The sequence below is a fragment of the Stenella coeruleoalba genome (assembly GCF_951394435.1).
Source record: "Stenella coeruleoalba genome assembly, chromosome: 1".
NCBI lineage: Eukaryota > Metazoa > Chordata > Mammalia > Artiodactyla > Delphinidae > Stenella > Stenella coeruleoalba.
In genome coordinates this window covers 76,227,781-76,248,483 of record NC_137169.1, presented here as the reverse complement: position 1 = coordinate 76,248,483, position 20,703 = coordinate 76,227,781, and the positions used below count along the sequence as shown (strand labels likewise).

The window sequence follows — 20,703 nt, the reverse complement described above, 5'->3', positions numbered from 1 at the left end:
GATTGGTGTGTTTCACTAGATGCCTTTGACATCAAACCACAGGGCAGCACGGGTGCTTTTAGGGAAATTCTTTGCCAAACCCTAACCCAGGTCACAAGATCTGAATGAGCAAAAAGAGGCATGGGAATGAAGCATTTAACAGTGAGACAGTGAATCCTGTCTTTGTGGTGCAAGGTTCTCTGGGCAGACACTGGTCTGTTTTATAAACTTTCACCTGGAAAACAATCACCATTGCATAATTGGGGCAAAGGCAAAGGATGTTGAGCATCTGTATAGATGCTGTTTTGCAAACCCAAATATTGCCCCCATTCTCCATTTACTGATCACATCCCATCTGTCACCAAATGTTGGGGTTTCTGGCACTGAGATGCATCTGCTTCTCCCCAGCCTTATCACCACTTCCTTGACAACTGCAGTAAACTCCTTAGAGGTTCTCATGCCCCAGCTTTCAGCCCGAGAGTACGTTCTCTACACTGCTGCAACGATCTTTCAAAACTCAGTAGTTGGGCTTCGCTGGTGGCACAGTGGTTAGGAATCCGCCTGCCAATGCAGGCGATACGGGTCCGAACCCTGGTCCGGGAAGATCCTACATGCCGCGGAGCAACTAAGCCGTGCTCCAGAACTGCTGAGCCTGTGCTCTAGAGCTTGCAAGCCACAACTACTGAGCCTGTGCACCACAACTACCAAAGCCCGCACACCTAGAGCCAGTGCTCCGCAACAAGAGAAGCCACCGCAGTGAGAAGCCCGTGCACCGCAACAAAGAGTAGCCCCCGGTCGCTGCAACTAGAGAAAGCCCGCACACAGCAACAAAGACCCAACACAGCCAAAAATAAATAAGGAAAATAAATAAATTTATATATATATAAAAAAACAAAACTCAAAAGTGACTACCTCATCCTCTGCTTACAACCCATACAGGTTAAAATATGAACTACTTATCTTTAGCACTCAAGACTGAAAAATCTCCTTGGGGAAAACGGCAGAAAAACACAGTAAGCTCCCCAAAGGACACAGCCCTCAGGTTCCTCTGCTCTAAGGAAGGGATAAATCCTTGAATGTTTAGATTAAACTAACTTTTGTGGGTTAGGCTGGCCCACATGTATGTTGGTTCCACATGGATTTCAAACAACCAGCTTATAATGGATTCTGAGAATACAACCCATTTGTTAGATTGGGACCACAAATGAAGCATTGTTTTATTTGTCTTTCTCATTAAAATGTAATAGAATTAAAAATTATGTCTGAAGATCAACAATGTCTCTCACAGTAAAACCTTATCATTTTAACCTACGAACCCAATTAGGCGTCTAGAGAAGTGTGAGGACAGATTCATTTGTCATGAAATGAAGCCTGTCGTAGAGATGAAGATGGAAATCTACATTTTAGAGCAAAGTAATAGGTACTAGGTGTCTAGAACTTGATTACCCGAGTGAGGTTGGTTCTTCTGCTATTTCAAGGTTATAACTAAGAGATGAAGCTCTTAAGTGTTTTACAAGGTCCAGGGCACTGGGGGCTGGTGCAGGTCATGTATCCTCAACCACAAAAAGAGGTGGTTTATCAGTAAGAATGAGATTTTTGCAGGATGCTTTGTATTTCTTCTTTACACCCTCTCTTCTCAACAAAGGCCATGCCTCTTTTGTTCATCTTTCCTATTCCTCACGCCTAGTATATGTTAATGAGTGACTGAGTGGATACACACTGCAACACAGTAGGTCCAAATAGGTGGTTCCTCATCTTTTGCTTTCTTATTTAAATGTTAGCACTTCTTTAACACTTACTATATAACAGGAACCAAGTAAGTACTACATTTACATATATATTATCTCAGTCCTCAAACTAACTGTTGATATGTGTTATTCCCATTTTGCAGATGAGACAGTTCAGACGTGGGGAGGGTTAATTTGCTCAAGTTCAAATAGCTAGTAACTGGTGGTGCTCCAGAGCCCATATTCTAACCACCATACAAACTGCCTGTTTCTCACAGCCAGTCATAGAACTCTCTATACCTTGTGATTGCATCTTTCAAGTGACTTTCAGTTGTCCAGTTACGAGAATCTCCAGAAGCGATATGTATATGGTGAAGGACTGGGGGAAAAGGAGGCAAGTACTGGCTCTTATGGAAATACGGGAAATCAAATAAAGTCTGAGACCTGTTTTCAAGGTAAAACGCAAAGATAACAAAGGTTTACAAAAATGGATATGGTGATCTCACCAAGCTGGTCATCTGGTTTTGAATAAACATAGGACCAAAAGGTGGGAAGAAAGGAGTAACAACTAGCCAACTCTTAGGGATGATCTTTTCATGAATTCCCATTGTCCTTGTTTTCAGACCAAAAAATAATCTATTCAAGGGACTTAGTATTCTCTCTCATAGAATGAAACAGGTGAAAGGAAAAAAAAAAAATCTTTGGACATTTTTCCTTTTGCTTCCCCCTCACAGGTCTTACGAACTAAATATATTATCAAGAAATCCAGGGCTTCCCTGGTGGCGCAGTGGTTGAGAGTCCGCCTGCCGATGCAGGGGACACAGGTTCGTGCCCCGATCTGGGAAGATCCCACATGCTGCGGAGCGGCTGGGCCCGTGAGCCGTGGCCGCTGAGCCTGCGTGTTCGGAGCCTATGCTCCGCAACGGGTGAGCCACAACAGTGAGAGGCCCGCGTACCGCCAAAAAAAAAAAAAAAAAAAGTAAAATTCAGTGGTATTCAAAAATATTTATGAAAACATCTTCTCTAAAGTGACAACCAGTATTCAGCAGGGTCAGAAGGGCAGGTCACCTTCCTGACAATAGTCTAACCCAGCCTATAAAAGCTACCAGTTATTAGTCTACCCTGGGCCAGCACTTTGCATCTACCTTGTCCAACCTTTACAAGGATACTGTTCTCTCCACTGACTGAAGTCACACTGCTAAATGCAGGTCCATTTGACTCTCAAATCCGTGCTCTCTGTTCTGCCTCTGTGGGTACAGACCAAATTCCCTGTTTAGACACTGTACCACTGAACTGGTATTTTATTCAACCCAATATCATACGATGCTTGCTTAGAACAATGAGTCAGTGGCTGAGAACTGGAAATCTATGTTAATTGAGAGTTTCTCCTTTAAGGGTGAAAAGCATAATTATCAGAAATGTGTATTCTCAAAGAAATATTATGGACGTGTCTAAACTGTGCAATAAATGTTAATCAGATTAACTTTTTTCTTTCCAATTTCCTTTTTATTCTAAGTTGATAGCCCTTTCCTCATTTCCTTTTTAATTCTAATTAAGAGTATATCCTAAGTATACCTTGTAAATCTTCTATCTGAAATTTCACTGCCAATGGTGAAGTACAAAGCAAAAAGCAGCAAAGGCCTGTCAGTCTGCAAGTCACAAATATGCCAGAAAACCACGACAGACCAGTGATGATGCGTACCTTTCTGGTGGCAGTGATATCTGAGGGTTAAGTTGATGACGCTGAACACTGAGTCCACTTGGAAAACATCCTTCAGCGTCAAGGCTGCGGAAGAAAATATTAAAACAGGACACCAAACCATTTTTGCCCTTCCCACTGAGTGTTTATTTTATAGCTTTTGCATCAGGTAATCAATTGAAACACTTCAACAACAGAAAGCTGGCAGAATGTTAAGGAAAAGGAGTGATTATCTCTCCAACAGATGTGACAAAATGGTTTCAAGTTGGAAACAGTATTGCATAAATGAATCAACTGAACAGGGGAAGGGGAGAGAAGAGAAAGCAGAGACACAGAAAGGAGTGAGCATCTTCCAACATGGATTGTGAGGAAAAAAGGCACTCTTCAGCTGTCTGTGTACTTATAAAATAAAAGTCAAAATATACAATCCATGTTTGTCAAAATTCCATTTGACACTGCTTTAGAGATGCTCATACACCTGACTCTCAATAGAAAGCTAAAGAAGCTGTCTGAAAAATAAGACAGCACCAGTGTGTCTAAACCATAGGCTTACCAGTGATGCGTTTTAAAGAGATCATCACCATCAGGGTCCTTTTATAAATAGTACTGGAAAGGTCACAAAGCTGCATGAACTTAAACTGTAGAATAAATCTAACTGATCGCCCATTTCATTCTTTAAAATTCCCACTCCAGGAAATCAGAAAGCGAGCTCCACTCCAGAGGAGCTGAATTGGCAGTGCATCTGAAACAGGGTTGCTTTTTCCCTCAAAAGGCTGCCTGAGCAGCAGTTTAGTTGGCATCATCCAGCAGCTTTGCATAGCATAAAGGGATGCAAAAATTTAACAGCAATTGCCTTGCTTCCTCTCAAAGCAAATAGCACTAATTTATGAAGAGTCAAATTGTCAACTCATGAAGTAGAAGCACCTGGGCCTCTTAAAGACAAACTTCATAAAAGGTTACAATACCGGGTGCTTCTCATAATAAAGGATTCTAGGACCGTAGGTGTGTTTGAGAATGATCAATGGGAAAACCCAGAGATGGTTTACACAGATGTTCTCTATGTAGAATTTGAATGTAAATTAAAATACCAGCTATGCATTTGGGAACCAGCCTTTAGTTAAATTCTTTAGAGCTTTTAGAATTTTTATTTCATTTTATTAGAAAAAGAGAATCATTGTCTACAAACTATCTTCTTTCTAACTATGCAAATACAATGAGCAAATCATCTGCAATATCAAAATACTGTTTGTAAATCACTGATGGCACAAACAATTTTAGGAATCTCTGATAGGACATAATATTGAGAAAGAGCAACAGTGGACTTCAAATTATAGGCATTAATTGAATTTTAAGAATAAAAAATAAAATGCAAAGTTTAGAAGTCAGTAAGTTTTTCTCTGATTTTCAGTAATTTAAATCCAATCATCAGGAATTCAGAATCACCCAATATGTTCAAAGTTGCACAAATGCGTATGGATGATAGAAAAGTAATCCCCATGCAATATTTTAAGTGTTGCTATCAGATATATTTAAGTGATACTTTACAGATTAAAGTTGGGTAAAATCAAAATATATCCTCCCCATTACATTTTAAAACAGTCACAGTAATTTATCAACAGTTGCCATTTCACAGCAATTAGAAAATAGGAGTTGATACAAGTTGAACAAAAAGGTACTTTTTCCTCTTTTAGGAAATAAACATATATAGATATATATATGTACACATACACATATAACATTATCTTTTAAAATTCAAAGTGGTTAATTTGCTTTTGTATTATAAAAAAAAAATTTTCCCTATGTTCAAAATACTGAAAAAGCACAAAGGCTGAAAAAAGAAAACCACATTTGCCACTTTAAAAAAATACATTATTGTCTCAGTGGTTCTATTTATTCGATTATAAAGTTAGGTATTATAAGGACTCTGCACTTGTCAGATTCCTAGGACTGTACTGGACCACATGGAATTAAATCTAACCCTTCCTCAGTCTCCAGGAAGGATACTTTTAACCCACCCTAAAAGATGATAGCATAAATGCCCCTATTCTGAACTGTTAAACCGGGAAAGAAAACACGCCCACCTGGAAACAATCGAAGTCGTCAAAGTTTATGAAACCGTGGGAGAGACTGCCTGAATCAGAAAGCTGTTCTTTGGATAGAAGTTAGTTTTTGGAAGTATATAAACTCTTTTAGGCCACTAGAGTACAGATTCAAAAGTGATTTCTCCATAAATAATAATCTGTTACAGGGGTTTGTAAAGTACAACTCATGGTCCATATCTGGCATGTCACCTGTTTCAGTAATAAAGTTTTATTGGGACACAGCCATGCTCATTCATTTATGTGTTGTCTATGACTGCTTTTGTACTAGTATGGCAGAGTTGAGTAGTTGTGATGGAGACCAATGGTGTGCAAAGCCTAAAATAGTATTTACTCTCTGAACCTTTATAGGAAAAGTTCACTGACCCCAGATCTAGTGCACTATGTGCTACTCTAGTTACCTAAAAGAGCTGATGCACCTCAAGGGGATTTTAGCTGGACTCCAAGAATAACCTGCATACTAGGGTTCCTTAGCAGACAAACGTCAGATGCCCCATCCTGAGGTGGTGCTTTACTTTGGGCAAGGAAATCATCTGTATATATTCTCAACAAATACCTATAAAAGGTATTAAATACACCAAAAAGAAAGCCAAGTAAGAAAAGTATGCCTGTTGCTATTCCCTTAATATTGTCCTATTATTGGGGGGAAAGGGTGCTACAATGACTCTTTCTGTCAACTTCCTTCAGCTTTTCTTTAAATTTGTCTATAAATGTCTTTTGATAAGTAGCGCTCCCTCCTCCTTCTATGCAATTAATAACCTTTAAAGCCACCTGACTAAAATGCTTACATAGTTTGGTGAGGCCTTGTTCGGGGATATTTATTTAAACTAAACATATTAAAGATTGCCCTTTTAGAAAATGTTTCTAAAATTCTTTATCTCTGCTCCTCTAAGAAGTGGAAGAAGGTAAAGAATGCACAGGGAGATCAAACTCTGCAAAGTATACCTTAAAAACCAGAGGTATAAAATAGCTACCCTTTCTGAACGGTAATGTAAAATAAAAACAGAAAAATCTTCCAAATTTGAAGAGCAAATTTTCCCCTTGCCCTGAGTCAGCTAATGAAATCTTTTTTCAAACAGGGAACCTCCTGAACTCAAGCAGCTGCTCAGGAAAATGTAAGAGTTCACAGGTGTTTCAATATTTCAATAGTTGTTGAAACAGGGAAGATAAAACACTGAGAAGAGATTTATTAGACACAAATTTATATCAAGAGATTAACTGTTTTTTCAACCAGCTTATAGGTGGACTCTTCTCCTTCTTTGTTAAAAAATGAGTGGTATGAAACTATATGTTAAAGATGTTTCCATAATACCTTATGTTTATATAGCGCCTTACAGTTTCAAAGTGCTTTCACATGCCATCTCATTTAATCCTCACAACACCCCTGTGAGGTAGGTAGGACAGATATTATCATCCTCACTGCAGGATGAGGAAACTGAGGCAGAGAGCGATTAAGTGACTTGCCCAAGATCACACAGCTGGTAAGTGGCAGAGCCAGGACAAGAAATCAAGTTTTCTGACTCCTCATCCAGTACTCTTTCCACTATAACTACTGCCCCCAATTATGAATAACGTACTGTGTATCAAAATTGAAAGGTTATTGAAGTTCACTGCAGTGATGTCTTAACAGTAAAGTTAAATGAAAAATACAAGAACAGTAGGTCTGATGGTTTTACTTGACATAATAAAATTGGTGCAAAACCACTTTTTGTCTAATTACTTATAATCTTTTGGTCCAAATACATAAAATATGCAATATTTACAGCATTTTCCAATTTTTTTCGTAAATGCAATGCTTTAAAACACATTATAAAGCACCTTAGTAAAAATAGTCTACAAGTAAAAGTACAGAAGAAGTAGGAAAATCCTACCCATACCACAGCTCACTAAATGGAGTTATAATATGGACTCACCAATACCTCAGTTTACACCTTTACAAATAACCCATGGAGAAACAAATACTAAACTTACTTTTTTGATATTAATGTGTGGAAGCCTTAACCAAAACTTCAGGCAATGTCAACATTCTTTGAAGTGTTTCCCCAATCTTAGATACTGGGGAGACAGGAATGAGAAATACTGCTTTGATTCTTTTTACAGTATTAATAATGGTTTAAATTGATTTTTAACACTAATCATCATTTTTTTAAGAAAATTAAAATGACCTACATAAATATGGGCAGTTCCAACTACAGCAGATACAGTCTTAGCAAACGTGATCAAACATTTCAGTAAATTTCATGGGACGTGATTCACAGAAACAAAGTACACACCGCCAAACAGTTAATAACACTATCCAGTAGAGGTGTATAACCCAAACCTCCAGGTGAAGGTGGAAGTAGCAAACGGATTCATCTTCATTCATGGTTAGTTGAAAAAAAATGCTTTATCAAAAACAGAGTATCAGAACTTTTTCTGAAATTGTATTTCATTATTTAGCCTTCAATTAGACCTGCTATGTGTTTATTTTAGGTGATGTGTAGGTTTTGTTCAGGCAGGAGGTTATAACTCCCACCAAAATTTAACCAGAAAAAAAAAAAAAAAAAAAGGCTGAAACTTAAACTTCCTAGACCACTGACATGTCAGCCAGAATCTACTTCCTTGACGTCACTGTCTGTATCCTAACTCAGTTCAATACAAATTATCTTACACACCCATCAGCAATCCAAGTTGTGGAGCTGAGAACTAAGGTGAAGACAGGGTCAAAGTTGTAGTTCAAGAATCTAACTGCCACACTTTGTACTCAGTTCGATTTAGGGTAAATCTTTTCATAGAAAAAGTTCTGTGCAAGGATGTAGAGGTCTCCATCTTTTTCTCGTACAGCATGGGCTCTGATGAATTGGAACTGCTCTAGTGCAAACTCATAGAACTCATTCTCCATTTTCCAAATGTCAGATTGCTGTAGTTTTGCAATGGTTTGTTTAGTAGGGAGTTTCTTCTCTGTGGTTTTCCTAAGGTGAGATTTCTTTCCTACTTACAAAGGAAAAAGAGAAAAGGTAAATAAATTCTGAGAACACACAAAAGATCAATGCCTGTTTATTTGAAGAGACGGTTTAAGTTAATATGACACATGGAAGAGCATAATTGTTTTGTCTTAATATCATTCAGGCAAAAACAGTGCCCTAATCATACTAGAACTGTGATTTATTCCTTTGTAATGCAAATCCTTACCCTTGTTAAAGACTTAATGAGATGTCAAATAATAAAAGTAAGAATCGTGGACTTCCCTGGTGGCCCAGCGGTTGGGAATCCGCCTGCCAATGGAGGGGACACGGGTTTGAGCCCTGGTCTGGGAAGATCCCACATGTTGCAGAGCAACTAAGCCCGTGCGCCACAATTACTGAAGCCCGCGCACCGCAACGAAGAGCAGCCACCGCTCTCCGCAACTAGAGAAAGCCCGCGCACAGCAACGAACACCCAATGCAGCCAAAAATAAATAAATTTATTTTAAAAAAAAGTAAGAATGGCCACTTGGTAAAGTGTAGGCTGTCACCTTACATGCTGTATTCTCAAATGCTTGGTGCTCTGACTAGTTTGTTTTTAAAGACATGATAAAATACCTATTTTCAAACTTAGTGCTGATTTTTCATAACCTATTCTCTATACCTATGTGTTAAAAGCTAGGGCACATGCATACTCCAGGAAGAGTTCCTCTGATTGTATCTTACCAAAGAACAGAAAAAAAAAATAAAAAATCAGAATTAGATTGGACCAGCACGGTCACTTTCAGATATGTAATACTGTCACAGCTGCTGAAGCATTCCTTTAGGAGCACTGTGACATAGCACAGGATCATTACCAATGTGACTCAGTCTCTCCATCCTACCCCTACCTAAATAGCACTAGACATGTCTAAAGGGTGGAATGTATGGCTGGCATTACTGAATATCACACATTTCTAAGGCTGGCCCTGTAGTTTTTATCTTTCCACTATACCTACAATGCCTTTTAATTATAATCTCGTGCATGTTTATTCATTAAACAAATATTTAATGAATACCATCTGTGTGCCATGTACTGTTTTGTATTGAAAATGGTGAATAGAAACAGACAATATACTTGCCTTTCTGGAGTTTTATTCAACAAACTTCAAATCACACATATTTTGCAAGTGGCAAACAAAGTTAAGGACAGCTTGAGAAAGAAACCCATCCTTATATACCTGTACGATAGAGCTCTGTAGCACCCCTGAAGAACCGGGGCAAAGCTGCCTCCAATAACATGATAAAATCTTCAAGCTCTTCAGTAACTCCCACCAGAAAGTACTCATTAACTAGGTTATATTTGGCTTGATCCATAGCCCACCTGCTTCCTACATTCCTAAAACCAAAAAAAAGGAATAAAAAAATTGATTGTGAAATCTGCTAAATACTTTTGATGCCTTTGACTCTGTATATTATGGAAAAAACAGATAAACACATGTCCATCCAAAGCCTTAATGCCCTTTTATTAATGTCCTTTGGGAGGCACACCTGTTTCTAATTTCCTTTGCCTCTGCCCCCAGTTTCTGCTCAACTACGCAGGGCTAACTCAGATTTTAGTAGAGGACACTTAATATGAACAGTTAAGAAATGTGTATACATATCCTCCCATCTGATTTAGTATGAGTGCATTTAATTTTTGTTAACTACAGTTGTCCCTTGAACAACATGGGTTTGACCTGCACAAATATCTTTCAATAGTAGATACTACAACACTATATGGACCATGGTTGGTTGAATCTGCAGATCAAAGGAACCGTGGATACAAACAACCAACTATAAATTATACCGGGATTAACCCCCACCTTGTTCCAGGGTCAACTGTACTCTAAGCTTCGTTCATTTTAAGAGCTCTCTAGGAAGGTCTGATCAATTTTGTGTAGCGATTATTTTCATTTAATTTATGAGTTTAGGTTTTTCTGATATTTCTTAAAAACAGAAATAGGATAAGAAATGGCTCTGCTAAGAATCTTTTTATTTTTCACGTTTTTAGCTAATGGCTGTTAATAGAGGTTTGGCCCTAAATAAACTATGCCTTTGGGTTCTTTTTAGCACTGACATTCCCTAACCCTAATGCCAAGTTCTGCCTTTAAGCAGTGTGATATTGAGCTGATGACTTCACCTCTCTGAGCTTGTTTTCTCAGCCATTAAAAAGCTGGTGTGGGTGGTAGGAAGCTGGGGAAGCAAACGAGTTGATTTCTCAGGTGCCTCCCAGTTCTATGAATCGAGGAGGCATACTAAAGAAGTGTGATTAAAATCTCCTCAGTAATGCCCAATGGAGAGATATACTCTCTATTGCTCTAAGGTAGGGGTGGCAACCTTTCCTCTAAAGAGCCAGAGAGTAAAGCCGGAGATGGGTCTGCAGGTCATATGGTCTCGGTCACTTGGTTACTTAACCCTGCTCTTGCAGTGTGAAAACAGCTACAGACACTAAGTAAATAAATAGATGTGGTTGTCTTCCAGTAAAACTATTTATAAAAACAGGTGATGGGCCAAATTTGGTGTCCGGGTTGTAATCTACTGATCCCTGTTGCAAGGAAATGATTAAAAATTGAGAAGACATTCTTTCTAAGCTTCCAATTCTTACATTATTACAGTTGACCTTTGAACAACACAAGCGTTTAGGGGTGCCAACCAGACCCGATCCCCCATTCCCCACTTGAAAATCTGCATATAACTTTACAGTCAGCCCGCCATATCCCCAGCTCCACATCCGAGGATTCAGCCAACCACGGATCATGCAGTACTGTAATACATCTTTATTTAAAAAAATCTGCATTTCAGTGGACCCGCGAAGTTCAAACCTGTGCTGTTCAGAGGGTCAATTGTATTATGCGTTGATACAATCTATTGAGTAGGGTCTTAAGGTTCTCAGTAATCTAATACTATATCTCAAATAATGATGGAAAGAACAGAAGGCATTCCTTATATCGCTCATGGTTTTAAGGAAGCTACTAACTTTGAATGTGTTCCTGTTTTTTTCTACTTTTCCTATTAAAATGATTGATTAGAACAAATACGTACCATTATTTTTTTAAACTGAAAACTCAGCACATTCTGAGGAAATAAACTCTATTAAAGATAAAATATCTTTATTTTACCTTGGCTTCTCTCAAAGTCAAATCAGTTTAACAGTAAATCCAGGTGAATAATTTACCCACTGAGCCTCTTCTTGATCTAAAATGGATGGCTCAAACAATAAGCTTAGGAGAAAATGAGGTTTATGAAAGGACCCCTGACCTCTAATTAAGACCACTGCTAGAACATAGCAAGACACATAACATCAAAAACAAAAAAAATTAAAAACCAGCATCTGAGAAATCATTGCAAGCATGTTTTACATGAAGAATCTTTTTAATGCACTTAAAGGTAACTAAAAACTAGGTATTACTTAATTACATGTTATTTTTGGTCTGGTCTTTCACGAACTTCCTTACACCTAGTCCTTGACTAACACACTCACCCTTGTGAAATGCAGATTATAGAGATAATAGATAGATTACTGATTGAAGCTAGCTTTATCTCCCTACCAGCATTCCGAGCTGTGGCCACAGAAGAATGGGATTTGAAGCCAGAGCTTCTCCGGAGCACAGTCTGAGCCGCCCTCAGCTACACATTCATCAAAGGTCTGGAAAAAAGACAAAGCAGCACATGTGAGCCATAAACCCGAGTCTCACCTACCAAGTATCTTAATGTGGTAAGTTATTAAATAAATGGCAGTGGATGGGACGAGTAGTGAATTAAAGTGATAGGTTACAAAAACATACTTGAGATACTGAGCAAAGTCAAACATGGGTTGTTCTCACATCGTTGTTTTATACCAGTGTTTATAAGAATTCTTCTACTATATGAATGGAACATCCCCCAGATAACAACTTATCCTTGAAATTAAGTACTGGTTTATGTTGAATTTGTGTATTTATATTTTCTATCCCCTTACCAAAGTAAATTAAATAAAAACAAGGTTAAAGATAGTCTTTGTGAAACAATTATTTGAAAAGAATATAAAGTAGGACTACACTTAAGTCTTTTCCCCTTTTCTCATTAAAACAAACAAAAAAATCATTGTACAAAGCAAAAGTGACCCTGGATACTTATGACTTGCATGCCCTCCTCTCCAAATGCATCTGACTAAATTAATTAAAAGGGCAAGAGACTCACAGGTTATGGATCTAAAATTAAATCAACTTCACTTTCTTTAGTACTTACTGTCTGTCACAGGCATTTTTACAGTAGGCATTATCTATTTGAAATGATATTAAGATGCCAGAGAACAAACTTAAGAGCTCAGGCTGTTGGAGTAGACATCTATAAATACCACCTGTTATTTCTGAGAAGAGGGGGTATGTAAAAGTAGAAAGAGAACGCATCCAGAGTCCAGACTCCTGAGTTTCTAGAACCATGTGTGACTCTATCTTGAGTAAGTCTTTATGGCCTCCAAACCTCACTTTCTAATCTATAAAATTAGATAAAATTTTATAGATAAAATTAGATAAATTCAAAGGTCCATTTCAACCAAAAATCCAGTAAGAATAGGACCCCCAACCCTTAGATCTGACTATGGCTAGAGGTATAGTGGAATAATTATCTTTATTCTGGCAACATGTAAGAGGCAACAGCAAACTGCAGCCCACAATTGATTTGCCCATTTCTTTTACAGATGACCTTCACCATGATATAGGAAAAAGATTTATGACTTGTGTTTGAATCTTGAACCCAGAAAAACTTAAGTTCTGTGTTAGTTTCCTCATATGAAAAAGGAGGACATTATCTTACTTTGAGGAAGAAATAAAATCATGGATCTAAAAGAAGCTACCACAAAGAGTGGTTCACTGTAGGCACTCAATAAATGGGATGTGTCTACGTCTGTCTTTCTCTCCCCACCTCTCCTCCCTAATAGTCAAATACAATGTTCTGTTGGTTCTTGTTCTCCTTGACATCCACAGTGTTGTCTACTTCTTTGAACACTCCCCTTTTTGGCTTTTTGTGGGTTCTCTGTACCTTTCTGAATGTACTATCACTATCTTCTTTTAAGGCATGTTTTGGTCCTTCTACCAAGTATGGAAACTCAGCTGTCTTCTCTTTACCCACTCCCTTCCTTAGCTTATTCACACTTCCTTGGCTTCATTTATAATTTCTAGGCAAAAGACTTCCAAATTTGTACCCCCAGATCCATCACCTCTTACCTATATTCTGATACCTAGTATGCCTTTAGATTTGAATTTCCAGTATTACCTCATATTCAATATTTCTGGCAATAGGATGACATTGCCCCTTGTAATTCAGACTCAAGATCTCAGCACATTTCTTTATTTTTCCTCTCCCTCACTTAACATCCTTGAGGTAATGTCCTTCCAATGCATCTTTTTTTTTTTCCCAATCTTCCATCAGGATCTTACCATGTCATGTCTCCATTCTTACAATCACTTCCTAATTGGGCTCCCTTCCCTCCCTTCCTTCAATCTGCTCTTAGACTACCAGATTAGTCTAAGTAGTCACTTCTAACATCCTCTACTCAGAGAACTTCAATAGCTTCCAATATCTTTTTAAAAAGAGAAATACAAACTCTTTATCATGGCTTTAAAGAATCCTTCATAATCTGACCTCAGTGTGCAAGTCTAGCCTTATCTCCATGTATAACTTCCATCTTTACCAGATTAACCTGTTTTACAGTTTCTCAAGCATGTCATATGGACCTGCAAATCCATATATTTTGCTGACTACATTTTCTTCCTCTGAAAGTGCTTCCCTCCACCAATCTAGTTTACATGAAGACTATCTTTCCAATGACTACTCTGGCCTAAAGTCACTCATTTTTTTTTAACTCATATAAATGAATTAAATACTGCCTTGTAATAGCCAGCTCTTAGGATCAAAGTATGTTATTTATATATACATCTTTATTTAAAGAACTTGCTCCATGTACTTTGGGAAAAAAATTGTATTATGTCGTCTCCTGAACTATAGAAAACACTTATTGGAGGGATCATGGAGTATAGTATGCATTTGTGTCCTCCACAGCATACAATATCTTGCTATACCAACTGTTTGCACAATCATTGTGTCCTCCATAGCATACAATACATTGTTATACCAACTGTCTGCATAATCAATATTTGTAAATGGCTGGAAAGACTGCACTTTGGAGATTTTGCATGAGCATTAAAGGTACAATTCTAGTTGAGATGAAGACAGGGGCAGTAAAATTTTTTCATGAAGCATTTTGACAGTTCCTTAGAGTTCTCTCAAATTCTCTTAGGAATTCTCCCCCACCCCCCAATGTATACACACACACACACACACACACACATACACACATCCATATCAATCTATCTATTTTTTTAAGTGAAAACATCTCAGTTTACACTTAACAATCAACCCCATTTCAATGGCCATTACAGTATGTCTGAAATTTACTAGATGGTCTGATTTAGATTTGCTGGTCTAAGTCACTTTCTAAAAAGTGGTTTTACTATCATTTATGCCACCTCGCAGCTCATAAAAAGAAAACAACCTATGTATCTATCTCTACCGTATCTCAGGTTCCAATAAACCCAGTGGTGATATATCAGAAGGTTTCTGATTTCACGCCTAATCAGTTTCAAACAAATCCTAAATCACAGTACAGTGCTTCTGAAGTTCAGAAGAGGTACTCTGCTTCATTATACCTTCATCTGAATAGAGTATCAGATAAAAAAGAAATGAATTACTAAGGTGATTGTGAGTGAACTCATAAACTGTACCACCACTGTGTGTGTGTATGTGTGCGTGTAAGATTCAAAGACAAAAAGATTTTGCTTAAATGTGTTGGGTTGGCCAAAAGGTTTGTTCGTTTTTTTCCGTAAGATGGCTCTAGTAGTGCTTAGTTGTCTTTAACTTCATTCGAAACAATTTTGTTAAATTGTATTGTGACAGCTGTCTTATCAGCATGCATTTTTAAAAAACATCAAAATTGGTGAATTTTTGTGTAGTCATTTTAATATTGAAGATGGAAGAAAAAAGCAACATTTTCGGCATATTATGCTTTATTATTTCAAGAAAGGTAAAAATGCAACTGAAACGCAAAAAAAAAAAGATTTGTGCAGTGTATGGAGAAGGTGCTGTGACTGATCGAATGTGTCCAAAGTGGTTTGCGAAGTTTCATGCTGGAGATTTCTCGCTGGACAGTGCTCCACGGTCAGGTAGACCAGTTGAAGTTGATAGTGATCAAATCGAGACATTAATTGAGAACAATCAAGGTTATACCACGTGGGAGATAGCCGACATATTCAAAATATCCAAATCAAGCGCTGAAAATCATTTGCACCAGCTTGGTTATGTGAACCGCTTCGATGTGAGGGTTCCACATAAGTTAAGCGAAAAAAACCTTCTTGACTATATTTCCTCATGCTATTCGGTACTTAAACGTAACAAAAATGTTCTGTTTTTAAAACAAATTGTGATGGGCGATGAAAAGTGAATACTGTACAATAATATGGAACGGAAGAGTTCGTGGGGCAAGTGAAATGAACCACCATCCACCTCACCAAAGGCCGGTCTTCATCCAAAGAAGGTGATGTGTATATGCTGGGATGGAAGGGAGTCCTTTATTATGAGCTCCTTTCGGAACACCAAACAATTAATTCCAACAAGTACTGCTCCCAATTAGACCAACTGAAAGCAGCGCTCGAAGAAAAGCGTCTGGAATTAGTCAACAGAAGACACATAATCTTCCATCAGAATACCGCAAGGCCACATGTTTCTTTGATGACCAGGCAAAAAACTGTCACAGCTTGGCTGGGAAGTTCTGATTCATCCATCATATTCACCAGACATTGCACCTTTGGATTCCCATTTATTCCGGTCTTTACAAAATTCTCTTAATGCAAAAAATTTCAATTCCCTGGAAGACTGTAAAAGGCACCTAGAACGGTTCTTTAAAAAGTTTTGGGAAGATGGAATTATGAAGTTGCCTGAAAAATGGCAGAAGGTAGTGGAACAAAATGGTGAATACGTTGTTCAATAAAGTTCTCAGTGAAAATGAAAAATGTGTCTAATATTTTTACTTAAAAACCGAAGGAATTTTTTGGCCAATCCAATAAGAAAATAGGACAGTGAAAGAGGCTGCAGTATTAAAAGTTCCCATAGAGTCACTATACGGAAAATTTTGGAAATTTAAGTATCCACTATTGGAATTAAAACTGGTTAATGAATGAGCATGCAGGATGGCTATTTTGACCCAAGTTCTCTAGTTAGCCAACTCCTTCTTCCTGTGTTCTAAAATACTAAAAGTATTTTAGTATTTCAAACAAAATCTGTAGATAATCTTCAAGTTTATTTTTGGCCAGTAGTTTAAAATCTGCTAGCCTACTCTGGCAGTATAAGAGTTACCACCAAAATCCGTTCTTCCCTTCTTCCACAGTCATAGAGTTTAGCCTCTCTTGCAGTTAGGTATGGCCATATGACTAAGTTCTTGCCAGGAGACTGGGGGCAGAAGTGATGTGAGCAAGTTCTGGGTCACTTGGTTAAAAGGAAATTGGTGGGCCTCTAACTTCCCTCCTTCCCGTGAGCTGGAAGACAGATGTCGTGGTGACCCAAATTAAACCGAGCACATAAGGGCAAGCCCCTGAAGGGTAGCAGAGTAACAATATGGCAGGAACCCAGCTCCCTGAATGACTGTGTGCAGCAAAGCTGCTCTAAAATCCTGGGCCCCTCACCTTTAGGCTTTTATGTATGAAAGAAAAAAATCTACCTAAGCATTTTAATTTCTTTGTTTCAGAAGCATCTACCCTAATTCACCTACCAAACATTTTATTAGATAATATAAAAGTGGAAAAATAGTTTGGGTTTTGCCTCCTTTGTAGTTCCTTCTTATCATTTGGCAAAGGTGTTTCACTCCTATCAACTTAAAAGACACAGCCCAAAGACAGGCCATAGCAAGGAAGATGTAAAGAAAAAAAAAACAAATACAAATAATCAAAAATTGGCGAACATACATGATTGTGCTAGATCTTAATGTAAAACAGAAATTCTCCTTTTTCTATCTTTTTAAAAATTTTTTTCATACTTTATTTTTTATTTTATTTATTTATTATTATTTTTGGCTGCATTGGGTCTTCGTTGCTGCACGCGGGCCTTCTCTAGTTGCAGCAAGCGGGGGCTACTCTTCATTGCGGTGGGCGGGCTTCTCTCATCGCGGTGGCTTCTCTTGTTGCAGAGCACAGGCTCTAGGCGCAAGGGCTTCAGTAGTTGTGGCACACGGGCTCAGAAGTTGTGGCACACGGGCTCAGTAGTTGTGGCTCGCGGGCTCTAGAGCACAGGCTCAGTAGTTGTGGTGCACGGGCTTAGCTGCTCCGCAGCATCCTTCCTGGACCAGGGCTCAAACCCCCGTTCCCTGCATTGGCAGGCAGATTCTTAACCACTGTGCCACCAGGGAAGTCCCTCCTTTTTCTTTATAAATATGTGATGCATAAAGTAAACCAAGCATTTCCTAGTGAGTGAAATCAAGTTAACGAAACTCAATACCATCTTGACCACATACAGCTCAATGAATCAATCCACTGGCGTCTTAATCAAGATGAACTTCTCCACTGACTCCAACAGTGACATCAGCCCTTGGGCTTCTCTACTCACAGCACAGGAGACGATTGTCAATCAAATGCTGCCCACCAGAACTTTCCCACTCATTTGCTAACTTCTATTCACTTTCTCCTGAACATTCTGACCACATTTCAGAAATAGAATTTTCTATAAATAAATGTTTTACTCTTATAAAATTTCTTCTTAAAATAAAAAGCAAAAACAAAACTCAGTTCAGTACACCAAAGAAACAAAAAGTTATGATCAGCTATTTCACTTAAACACCATCTATGCTTAGAAAGAGCAATTCTTTGTGAACTACATACAAATGTTTTTAAAAGCAGGAAATATCAAAATATTCTTTAGACTATTTAGATTATTAGTTTAAATTCCTAGAATTGTAGGTTAAAATAAACAAAATTTGATGCTTGATAGTGATGGCAATTATATTTACATTCAAACCCTTTTCTACAAATGACCTTGCTTCATATTTTATACAGAAAACTGAAGCTGAGAGTGAGCTCCCTTGATTCCTGCTTAGATAAAAGCTTATCTGCAGCCCCTACTGCCCTTATCTGTAAAAAAGTATTTCCTCCTATCTTTAAATACCCTTTCTCACTCCCTTCTGAGACTCTGCTTCACCAATTTTTCTCCAGTTTTTCCATCATAACCCCTTGCTCTCTTCAGGTATATTAATATGCCCAAGTATCTGTCGCCTTTAGTAAAACATTTCTCATGTTTTTTGCTCCCTTCAAAGCCAAACTTCTATCTCAAGAGTAGTCTTTCCTCTGTCTTAACTTCTCACGGTTACTCCTCAACCCTTTGGATTCCACATAAACACCTTCTCTGACCTCCCCATTGACAAGTCTAAGGGAAAGTTTTAAATTCTCAATTCACTAACCTCTTGGTGATTGAAATGATTTTTCCATGCATTTCAAGGACTCGCCAGGTTTGTCTTCTGATTCTCCAACCTCAGTCTTCTTGGTGTGCTTCCCTCCCTTTGCCTACTCCTTAAATGTTGTCATTCCCCAGAGCTACATATTTGCACCCCCTTTTCTTCTTCTTCCTTTTTGGTTTGGTCCTGTCTTCATACTCTGTATGTCTCCCAAGTGCAATTTCATTCAATCCCTTGTTTCAACTCCCACCTAATGCTGATGACTCCCAAATCTATGATTAAGTTCAGATTTATTTCTTGAGACACAAATACATTTCTAGTGGATATTTCCATCTGCTTATACATGACTAAAAATAATGTCCAATTTGAACTCATCATCTCTTTCTTCAACTTCATTACAACGGACTTTTCTTTCCATTTTCTCTCTTTTGAACCACATATATAGTAGTTCGATCAGAAGCCTGGGAAGATGACAGGTCAAGGCTGACTCTGGATTGTACCTTTTACTGAGATAGAGAAACTGGTCTACAACAAAGAGTTATCAAACCTTTAAATATGAACTGCAAAGATATTATATTGCTTTCCTGTGGTGCTGTTTTTTTTTTTTTTTTTTTTTTTCAGTATGTGGGCCTCTCACCGTTGTGGCCTCTCCCGCTGCGGAGCACAGGCTCTGGACGCGCAGGCTCAGTGGCCATGGCCCACGGGCCCAGCCGCTCTGCGGCATGTGGGATCTTCCTGGACCGGGGCACGAACCCGTGTCCCCTGCATCAGCAGGCGGACTCTCAACCACTGCGCCTCCAGGGAAGCCCTCCTGTGGTGCATTGTACATATAAAACACTTTCTAAGCAAACAGTAATAAGTTCTCAAATGCTTTTGTGTAAAATCCATGTTCAATAAGCAAACCATAGTCAGGGGATTATGAATTGGTAAGGACTACGGAAGCAGTATTTTGTAAGCCAGTAGTAGGATCAGGTAGTAGCTAAGTATGGAATTCTTCTAACCTCATTAATATCTTTTATAAACTAATACATATTTTTAGGTATAATATTCTGAATTCATTATAATTCCTACAGCTGTCAATAAGTCTAGTTAATTTAGAGTAAGAAATATGAAAAGCAAATTGGGGTAGGAATTGTGATCTCTGAGATCAATGAGTACTTCTTAAGCAAAAACTGATTCTCCTTTAGATTGTTATTTACAGCATGTAACTACACACTCTTTCCATAAGTATAACCCCCTTGGTGTTCTGCTAATAAAACAATAATTAATAAAAATGATTAATAACCTATAGGATAGTACAAAACTGAAATATTCATAAGATAAATATTTACATATTTAGAAAACGTGAGTGATGAGAATTATAGATGTAGTTATTTGGAAGCTGTAAGAAGGCCTATGCTGAAAGAAGGCCTGAGAGACAAACTATTCAAACTTGGGTATTTGGTTAATGTTTTCTCAAAATGAACACAGTGGGTCTGCCACTTGAAAGAAAACAACTGACAGTCTTAGTAGCCCAGCGGTTCTCAACTGGCGCTGTTTTGACCTCCAGGTGACATCTGGCAATGTTTGGAGACCTTCTTCATTCTCACACCTGCAGGATGTAGGGGAGATGCTACTAGGTAGAGGTCAGAGATGCTGCTAAACGTCCTATAATGTGTAAGGCAGCCCTCACAACAAGGAATTCTCTGGCCAAAAGCAACAATAGTGTCAAGGTGGAGAAATCCTGTGGGTGCCAGTGATAAAAGCTAAGCTTTCAAACTAAAAA

The 20,703-nt window shown here is 38.2% G+C and overlaps 1 protein-coding gene across 1 annotated transcript in view; it reads right to left on the bottom strand.

Annotated features, from left to right (window-relative positions):
* Positions 1–3,155: 3,155 nt before the first annotated feature.
* HS2ST1 (heparan sulfate 2-O-sulfotransferase 1) overlaps positions 3,156–20,703 on the bottom strand; it is a 187,716-nt gene continuing 170,168 nt past the window's right edge. Inside the window, exons 5-7 of the mRNA XM_079908987.1 lie at positions 12,016–12,113; positions 9,667–9,824; positions 3,156–8,474 (exon numbers count right to left, since the gene is read on the bottom strand). Of these exons, the coding sequence (XP_079765113.1) occupies positions 8,248–8,474; positions 9,667–9,824; positions 12,016–12,113 (483 nt within the window). The 3' untranslated portion in view covers positions 3,156–8,247. The remainder of the gene's footprint in view (positions 8,475–9,666; positions 9,825–12,015; positions 12,114–20,703) is intronic.